The sequence below is a fragment of the Nematolebias whitei genome, chromosome 8 (genome assembly GCF_014905685.2).
Source record: "Nematolebias whitei isolate Nwh7 chromosome 8, NemWhi1, whole genome shotgun sequence".
Classification (NCBI taxonomy): domain Eukaryota; kingdom Metazoa; phylum Chordata; class Actinopteri; order Cyprinodontiformes; family Rivulidae; genus Nematolebias; species Nematolebias whitei.
This window is the reverse complement of record NC_056505.1, coordinates 34091181-34101143: the sequence shown is the minus strand read 5'-3', so window position 1 is coordinate 34101143 and position 9963 is coordinate 34091181. Positions and strand designations below refer to the sequence as shown.

Sequence of the window (9963 nt, the reverse complement as noted above, 5' to 3'; positions counted from 1 at the left end):
ACATCACAAGCAAATGGTTTCTGTCCTGTGTGAACTATCATGTGTGTCTTTAGATTAGCTTTACTGTTAAAATTTTTTCCACAGTCTTCACAACTAAATGAGTTCTGTCTTGACTGTTTTTTCTTGATCGAGTCTCCAGTTTTCTTCATTTCAAAACATTCCTTGATAACTAAACAACTTGAAGACATCATTGACTGACTTGTCTTGTGAAACTGTTTCCCATGCTCACTGAAACTGCAAGACTTCTTGACAGTGTGTACGCCTGACTCAGGAGCTCTGCTCTCCTTCCAGTCCTTGTCACCATATTCAGGTTCTGATCCATAGTCTAAGTCTTTTAGCTGAGAGTCAGAGTCATTTACATCATCATCATCACTGACTTCAGTCTCTGAAGAGCTGCAATCATCTCCATAAGTATTTTGATCTGGGTTCCTGATAGTCTCTGCTCCTCCACAGTCCTCTCCACCAGTTGCTGCTTTCATCTGGTCAATTGAGCTGCTGGTTGGAAGATCTTCCTCTTTTACTTGGTGCTGATGAAGCTGTAAAAACAGAGGTTTCTCTTCATCTTCCTCACTCTTCAAAGGAACAGCAGTGAATGCAAACCCGGTGTCATTAGTCTCCTTTTTCACACAAAACTGCTCTCCGTCTTGACTGGTCCACAGTTCCTCCTCTTCCTCCTTTATGCTGAGGGTATTTGGATCCTGTTGGTCCACACCAAGCATCCATCCTTGAGGAGCTTCTTCTTTAATCAGCACCATCTGCTGAACATCTGTAGGGAACAATGAAAATATGAACATTAGGCACAATTACAACTTTATATTCACAAATGCAGTGGTGCTTGTAAGTTTGTGAAACCTTTAAAATTTTTTAAATTTCTGCATAAAAATTACCTAAAATATCAGATTTTCAAACAAGTCCTAAAAGTAGATAAAGCGATCCCAGTTAAACAAATGAGACAAAAAAATTATACTTGGTAATTTATTTATCGAGGAAAATTATCCAATATTACATTTTTCCAGAGATTTGTCAAGCTGTTTGATCAATAATGCACTAAATTACCATAATTCTCGGGCTTCAGAACACACTTGTCTCTAAGCTGTCTGGTCAAAAAAAGTTATCACCTGGATTTAACTAAGCAAATAGGTACGAGCCTCTTATTGAATAATTACTGCATGGGCAATTATCTTTCAGCTGGCAACAAGTTATTTAACCCCAACTGTTGCAATGAGTTGCTTCTCATTTCTTCTTTATTTTTTTGTATTTTTTTTTTTGTATAAATATCTAAAAAAGTTAAATCTGGTCCTCTGGACATTCAAAAAACAAAGCAAAACAAAAAAAATGTAGAAACATTTCGTCTTTCATCCGAAAGACTTCCTCAGTCTGAGGTGCTGTATTCAGCTCAGTCATATAAATAGCACCTTCTCTGAGTGGATCAACCAGTTTTGCTGCTGACAACCAAAACCAGCTGCTCACATGATCAAGAAGGACCATCAGCCTAACGATGGATCATTAGCACACTTGTGGCTGTTTACTATTCACAGGAGGCTGAGTGATACTAAAAACAGCATTGTAAGAGGGGGACAGTTGAACCCGGAGGTCTCCACCCTTGTTTAATGATGGACAATTTCTTTTAACAAAGATGGCCTCCTTTACTCCTCTCTCAAACCATTGTTCCTCTTTATCCAGGATGTGAACATCTTCATCCCTGAACGAGTGACTGCTGGCCTGGAGATGAGTGTAGACCGCAGAGTCCTGGCCTGATGTTGTTGCTCTTCTGTGCTGGGCCATCCATTTGGCCAGTGACTGTTTAGTTTCCCCAATGTAAGACTGATCACAGCCCTCCTGACACTGAATAGCATACACAACATTACTCTGTTTGTGCCGGGGGACTAGATTTTGGGATGAACCAGTCTTTGCCATAATGTATTTTGGGGTTTAAAAGCCACTGGGACGTTGTGTTTAGAAAATAAACGTCTCAGTTTCTCTGATACTCCCTCAACATACGGAATGACCACTAGTCTGGGTTCCTCCGTTTCACCTGATGGCTGACTGGAGTCCCGTTTGAGTTTCTTCTCTGCTTTCAGGAAGGCCCAGTTAGGATATCCACATTGCTCTATAGCCTGTCTTGTGTGGGATTTCTCCTTCTGTCTGACTCCTGAGTTAGTGGGGATGCTGTCTGCTCTGTGATACAGAGTCCTGATGACTCCTAACTTGTTCTCCAAAGGGTGATGGGTGTCAAACTGCAAATACTGGTCTGTGTGGGTGGGTTTACGGTACACCTCAGTTTGCAAATGTCCTCTATCAGAGACTGAGACCTCACAGTCCAAGAAAACCAATATGCTATTTTTTACATGTCCTCGTGTGAACTTGATGTATTTATCCACAAAGTTGATGAAAACAAAACCACAATAAACTTTTGCTAACCCAATGTAAACCAAAAATCTGACGAACTTTCAACCATGGGGTATCCTTCATCCCCAAGTCCCTGTTGGTGGGTGGAGAGGAAATCCTCACCTCTACTGAGGGCCCCTCCCTAGATCTAGTACTACTCCCATCCTGTGGGGTACCACTCCATCTAGACATGTCCAACTTAAATATCTCACCTTCTCCCAGTCGGTTTTAATTAAATCCTCTTTTCCCGCCGTATCAACTTCTTCTGAAAGCAGAACATTTTAAGATTTCCATTGAAAGCTTTGTAGTTTTTCTCTCACTCGGTGTGCCGGGTCTAGTTCCCGTTCTTTTGCCCTCGCTCGCTGTCACCCCGCGGCTCCACGCCGTCTCTCCTCTGCTGCCGCGGCGTTTCCTCCTGGCTCAGCAACGATTTAGCCCCTTTCCTTCATGTCCTGCGCTGCTGTCCTGGCACTGTCGTATGTCTTTGTTCCGTTCTCCCAGTGTATCCGAATTTTAGCGAGTGTTGTCTGGAAACGTATTCCTTTCATCTTCAATATTTTTTTAATCTCCTTATATGCCTTTCGTTTCTGCACAATCTCGGTCGGATAGTCGTGGTCGAAGTAGATTTGTTTACCCACTACCTGGATCTTTTTCTGCCAGGCTTTCTTCAAGATCGTTTCTTTGGTCTCAAATTTTAGAAAGTTAACCAAGACTGACCTCGGTGCTGCATTAGGGTTCGGTTTTGGGGTGAGGGCTCGGTGGGCTTGTTGAATCTTGAAATCGATCCCCTCCGGATTTCGAGTTCTTCCTTAAAAAGTTGCTCCAGAAATGTAGCTGTGGATCTCCCTTCTACGTCTTCTGGTAAGCCGAAGATTCGGATATTGTTTCTCCTTGTTCTCTCTACGAGATTAGTTAGTTTTTCCTGCATTCGCTGTGTTTGTTCCACCATCTTCGTTAGCACCTCGTTAGCACCTCGTTAGCATCCGTCTTCCACTCCTCCACCTCCGCTATGCGTGTCTGTGCCTCGCTGATGTTAACTCGATGTGTCTGTAGCTCCTGGCCATTCTCGGACAGCTTACGGTCTATTTCTTGTTGAAGATTTGTTATTTCTTCCTTCATTTCTCTCTTCAGCTCGTCTTTAAATACAGCCAGCTCCAGGTACAGCTCTTGTTTAAGTGCTTTAATATCACCTCTAATGGCTGCGAGGCCATTTTGCAGCGTCTCCGTGTTATCGTGCTCTTCCATTTCCTCTGCTGGGGCTTTTTCGTGTTCGCTAGCTTCGTGTTCGGAGATTTCTTCCGTTACAGGCAGCCCTTCGGTTCTGTCTTGCTTTTTATAGTTTTTCCGGCTTCTTTTCTTGCTTATCCCACTCATGCTGTAGTTTTATCTATTGAGTTCCAGTTTTGTTGTGGGCATTTTTACCGGACTCTGGAGAGCTAGCTGACTATGCTCCTATTCCCTCCGCCATCTTGTCTCTCCTTCCACCAGCAGGGCTGTTTTAAATGACAGAAATTTAAGTGAAATCTGATCTAAAGGCTCAAAAGGAGCTTTAACCAGTGTGCAAAGAACTATCGCTAAATCCCACTGTGGGGCTAGTGGACGTGACACAGTCTGTGTCTCTGTACACCTTTCAGAAAACGCTTCATCAGTGATTGGTTAAAGACTGTTCTGTGACCAAAACCCTCATGACAGGAAGAAATAGCTGAAGCATAAGTTTTAATTGTGCTTAACGATAATTTTCTGTCCATCAGCTGTTGCATAAATGATAGAACGCAGTCTAACGGACATAAAATGGCCTCCACACCTTTCATGACAGACAGAGCTGTCACTACGCTGCAGGGTTTGACACGGCGGACCTGAGCTGACAGAGCTTCGGCTCTCGGCTGTGATAATTGGGCTCTCGTCATGGTTGAGTTTAGCTCCCCTCCCAGATAAACAATCATCTGGGACGGGAGAACAGAACTTTTTTTTCCCAGTTTATGGAAAAACCCAGGTTTATCAGATGTACCGCTAAAGCTTTGGTCTGCATGACTGCTTCCTGTCTGGATCGAGCTAATAAAAGCAGATCATCCAGATAAAAGAGGATTCTCATTCCCACCATGTGTAATGGCTGTAGAGTCCTCTCCACGCATTTGGAGAACGTGTGTGAGGCGAGAGAGTAACTGAACAGCAGACGGTTGTACCGATACGGGATCACATGGAAGGAGAAACGCAGGAATTTTCTGTGTTTCAGGATGATGGGAATATGGAAATAAGAATCCTTCAGATCTATGGAGGTGAACCAGTCGCTCTGGTGGATGTTCTCCAGCAGCTGTTTGATTGTCAGCATGTGGAATTGTCTCTCCATGATTGATTTGTTGGAACATGGACAGATCGAGAATGGGTTTCATCCCTCCCGTTTTTTTTTTTGGAACCAGGAAATAGCGGGAGTAAAACCCTATATTTTCCTCTCTGGAAATTACGTTTTTTTTTTTTAATCATGAGTTCCTGTACTTCTGACTGGAGAGAGGAGCTCTGTTCTGGGGATGACATAACTGTCTCTATAATCCCTCTGAACAGCGGAGGGTGAGCTGCAAACTGTAGCGTGTAACCCCTGCTGATCAGTCGGTCCATCCACCTGTCCAGGGAACATACTCGCTGCCACTCTGAGTAACGCTTGGAGAGCGGGCACACACTTTTGTGTTGTATCATGTAGAGGTGGGCAATATGGCTCAAATATAATAGAGTGATATTTCAGAGCATTCTGACGATAACGATAAATTTCGTGATACAACAAAAAGAAAAAAAAAACGAAATAGTTATTTGACAAAATTAACTTAACATGTTGCTTTGGGGTATTATATAAAATTAAAAAAAACAAGGGGTAATTTTATTGAAATTACTTTATTTAGTAAAGTATTCAGTCTCCAAGTATAAAAATAAAAAAAGATCCTTCTGTTATTTATATTGAAAATTGTGCACAATATATAGATCAATAAATCCACCACAAAAACTAAAGTGCAGGTGAAGTTTCCTAAAATAACTAAATAAAATAAAATGAAGCTTAAGATCTGTTGAGCATAAATGTAACAAACAAAATATAACTTGCCTTTAAATGAGCTATAGCTTCCAGAACTTGTAACAAGGTGATCAGCTGACCCTGAAGCTTGTGGTGTTTCAGCTTCCTCTGTTCCTGCAGGAATGATTAATTTCTCTGATGCAATGTCTTTTATGACCTGACTCTGTTCTTGGTCCATGGACTGTGGATCTACGAGACAGACATGCACGTGTTTGTACCGGCAGTTTAGAGCGGGGGAGACGTAGCCCGCACGGGCAGCTCAGAGCGGGGTGCGGAGAGAGAGAAAAAAGATGAGTGGCAGCTTACAGCGGGGGGGGGAGACAGTTAAGCTGTCTGTACCTGCAGTTTAGAGCTGGATGGAGAGACAGCAGAGCCACACGTTGTTTGTTTTTAGCTTTTTAGCTAGCTAGTATTGCACGCAACTAATTAGCGTCACACTAGTACCGACAGGTGGAAGGGGGGTGCGCAATTCGGTGTGATCGTTCGGCGTGCTTGGTTCTGTTAAAGGAGTGGGGCGCCCTGACTTATTACGTCATGAAATTAGCATATCATTATATAATTTTTTTGCCCGGGCAAGCTTTTCTTAACCGGTATTATCGTGAACAATATGGCCCAGCCTTAGTGTCATGGTTCTCATGGACTTCAGCCAAGCTAGAGCCCCTACCGCCATCACCCGCTTTGGAGACTCTTTGGGGGCGACCCAAGGGGGGCTCAGACAGAAAGGGCAGTCTGTCTCCGTGCTGTGCTCAGATTGCGGGCTCACGTCAGGACTGAGAGGGACGCGCACTAAGAGGGGGTGTCGGCGCTTTTGTGAATGAGATGCCGTTTCTGGGGAGGCTGCTGCTGTCGTGGGAGAAAACGTTAACTCCCACTGCGCGATGAGTGGGCAGAAGTAGCAGAAAATAAGACGGGCTCTGGCTGAAAAGGGATTTTTCCGGATTCGGTCTGCGGAGAAAAGTCAGTTTTAGCTGTTGTGACAGCAGAGTGCTTTGTGAAAGTTGCCGAGCTGCGGTGCCTCTTAAAACACTGTTTAGAGGTTACCGGCTCGTTCTGTGTGGGGAATGTGAGAGAGGAAGCTGCTTGACATCAGTTGATGTTTTTGTTTTATTTCAAAACATACATCATTCAAACCACACACATTCCCCCAAGGAGACATTTTCTGGGCTGCCTCCTCCGTGGGCCCTGCGGCTGGCTGGTCCCGAGCGGCGCTTGCTGACGTCCTTTGGGGAAGCGCTGGGTCAATGGTTGGCACATCAGGAAGAACTGTTCCCTGGTGGAGGGGGCCGGTGGAGGAGCAGGGTGGGGAGCCGCAGCTGTTGAGCGCCGCAGCTGTGGAGCGCCGCAGCTGTGGAGCGCCGCTGCTGCGGTCGCTGGCCACAGCAGTCCCTCCAGTGGCCAGAGGGACGGGGGTCGGGCTGTGGCGTCACCAGGTGGCGCATACCGTCTCTGAGACTTCCTCTGTCCTCTGCGACTTTTCGAGGATGGTTTTGAAGTTGGGCCCCGAACAGCACATCTGGGGTGATAGGGCCTTCCAGCAGGTCCCTCTGTAGCTTCTCGGGCATGGATGGTGAGAGACGGAGCCAGGCGGTCCTGTGGACCATGGTCAACCAGGCTGTGACGCGGGATAAACAAACCACGAAGGTGGCGCACAGGTTGAGGATGGCGTCGGTGGCTTTGCAAAGGGAGCTCTTTGTCTCCTCTGACAGGTCCGCCTCCTCCAGCCTCTTCGAGATGCTGAAAGCCAGCAGGGCGACGTTGTTTGCCACGGCTGACTGGAAGGAACACTGATGGGCTCGGTTGGTAAACTTCATGATCAACTGATCATGCTTCCCTGGAGGGACAGGTCGCTGATCCATCCTGGAAGACTTTGCCCCTAATGCATCTCCAAGGCTTGGCTCCAGAGGGGGAACCGAGGGAAAGCCCTGCTCGGTAAACCCCTCTATCTGGTGATGGAGGTGAAGGTGGAGACGGGCGCCTTCAGCTTGTCAGGCCCAGCTGCAGCCTCATTCCAGTATGACGTCACAGTTGGAAAGCGGGGCCAGACGGGGTCAGGGCGGCGAGCTGGGGCAGAGCCAAACCTTGCCGCCAGATCATCGATCATGGCAGGGGAGGGACGGAGAGTCCCTTTGCGTTGGCGGCCTCCTGGAATATGCCGGGCAGTTCCAGGAGGAGAGCGCTGACTGCTGGGAGTGGAGTGTTCGCCAACATAGGAACACCCGAGATGGCTGAGCATCCGCTCAGCCGACCTTCTTCCGCCATCATGTTCTCCAGGTGGGAAGAAGCAGTGGGGCTGCTGCTAGCAACGCCTTTGCCGTATGAATCATCCGATTCACTGTGCAGCTTGGCGTCGAAAAAGGCGATGGAGTAATCCAGCGAGTAGTGTCCCGCCACGGGGAAAACCTCCTCGGCATTAGCCTTAAGAAAGGCTGCTCGTCTCTGCTTCTCTTCAGAAGAAAGTAGCTCACAAGCACGGCAGGCGGTGGCATCGGCATGGCGGGGACACAGGCATCCTTCGCGGATGTCGTGCTGGTCATAATGTTGCCAGTCTGGCAGGAAGGGCACAGGCAGATGGTGCTAGTGTTGGTACTGGACATCTTTTTTTTCTTCTCTCTTTAGACAGTGCTTGCTGGCTGAAGAAAAAATGGGAGCCGATTGTCTGGTCTCACCGTAATTTATACAAACCGGGGGTGGGGCCCACACAGCCGGTGAGCGTGGACTAAAGTTTTCAGTGTTGCGCTACACACTAAGGGATAAACCCACTAGCGATAGCCTTAAAGGGTGAAGCCTATACGAAATAGAACCACTGTATTTCCTCTTACCTGAAGAAAAATAAAATTAACCAAACCACAAGTCTCTTACCTCACTATGCTAATGGAATACTGGAAAAAAAGTTGAAATAAAATGGCCGTTCACCTCTACAAACTCTTCACAAAACTTTTTACAACTACAGGATTTAAAGTTGATGACATCAGGTCAGCTGCAGCAGGAAGCAGACGTCATCCTCCTGCAGATCCTCTATGCAGCATCACAACAGAGTACCTAGACAATAATTCATACATGTTTTTGTCTTTCACATTTTTTTGTTTGTTTGTTTTGATAATTCACACACAATTAACAGTTTCACACATGCACACACAAAGCATGACTTACAGTGATTCCTGATAGATGAAAAATAACATCCTGTTCGGGTTTTCCTCTTTCACTTTATCCTGGATTCTTTTCAGCAGACTGTCGTGTTTTCCAGTTAAATTTGGTGATGTGACATTGTCAACTTTACTCCACAGTAGCTTCATTCTCTCATGACAGCAGACGGTTATAAAAATCCTTTCTCTGTGTTTTTCCTTTCAGAGACTCCAGGGTCAAAAACACCTCCATTATCTCAAAACTGCTGCTAATCCCGCAGACAAAAAATAGGAGATGAGCAGTGTCCTTTATTACTTTCATCCAGTAAACCGTAACTTAGAGGACTATCTCTGCCATTTAGCTTATTTTGCTAAATCTTCACCAGTCAGTTCCACAAGGCGAGTCACAGTCCTGTGTGATAAACTGATTTTTTCTAACTTGTCTTGGCCCTCCGGACACAATAGACCTGCTTTGTTTTTACCATGTTTCTTTTTTTAAAAATCGCCATCGGAGAAAGGCTTGCTAGCATAGTTAGCAGTTAGCAAAGCGTACTCTTTGGAAACCGTGACAAGTTCTTGGCAAAAAAAACTGTGTTTGATTGGACCTCAGTGAAAAAATATGTTGTCCACTCCATATTAAACACTCGGCACTCATTGTACACTTTTCTTTTCTTTGATAAACACATTTTTACAGACGAGTTCGTAGGGCAAAGTAAAAATATAAGCGTAGAAGAAGAAATTACTTCTTCTCCATTGTTAATTTGCCTCTAATACACACCAGTCTCTGTCATGCACCTCTACTGGGGAAATGCTGGAACTACAGGTAAAACAACACCTTTTTTTTTTCCTATTAAATTCAGTTTTTTAAATATCATTTGAACCAGTGGCGACTTCAACCTTTTTGGGGGTGCTTAAGCACCCCTAAATTTTACCTCAGCACCCATGAAAAATAAAGTATATCCAAATTTTGGACAATTTCGGTGGGTTAATTAAAAAGCGCAGGGCCCACGGGCCGGGGTATCCCATGCCTGTCTTACACCTTTGGCATTTGTCAGTAATACCACCATTCATTTTACTCAGTCCATATGGAGTATAATATTAGGGATGGGGTTGATCTGATCCAGTATCGGAGGGGGCAGAATGAGCGTGGCTGACCGAAGTCAGACTGCCCGCCCCGGACTGAACAAGAAGAACACACCGCTGAAACCACAGAGCTCGAATTTTTACCGAGAAGTTGCTAAACTTTATCGTAACTAATGACCAACCACGATCACTTGAAGAAAAAGAAGGATTTCACAGCTTGATACTTGCAGCCAAGATACAGTTTACACTCCAGGAGATATTTATCAGCACAACAGTAGACAATCATAAAAATAAAAAAAACATATGAATTGA

The 9963-nt window shown here is 45.3% G+C and overlaps 1 protein-coding gene across 1 annotated transcript in view; it reads right to left on the bottom strand.

Annotated features, from left to right (window-relative positions):
* The window catches only part of LOC119413666 (zinc finger and BTB domain-containing protein 17-like), a 37036-nt gene that overhangs the window by 2598 nt on the left and 24475 nt on the right, over positions 1-9963 (bottom strand). The window contains exon 3 of the mRNA XM_037680719.1: positions 3-766. Coding sequence (XP_037536647.1) covers positions 3-766 — 764 coding nt within the window. The remainder of the gene's footprint in view (positions 1-2; positions 767-9963) is intronic.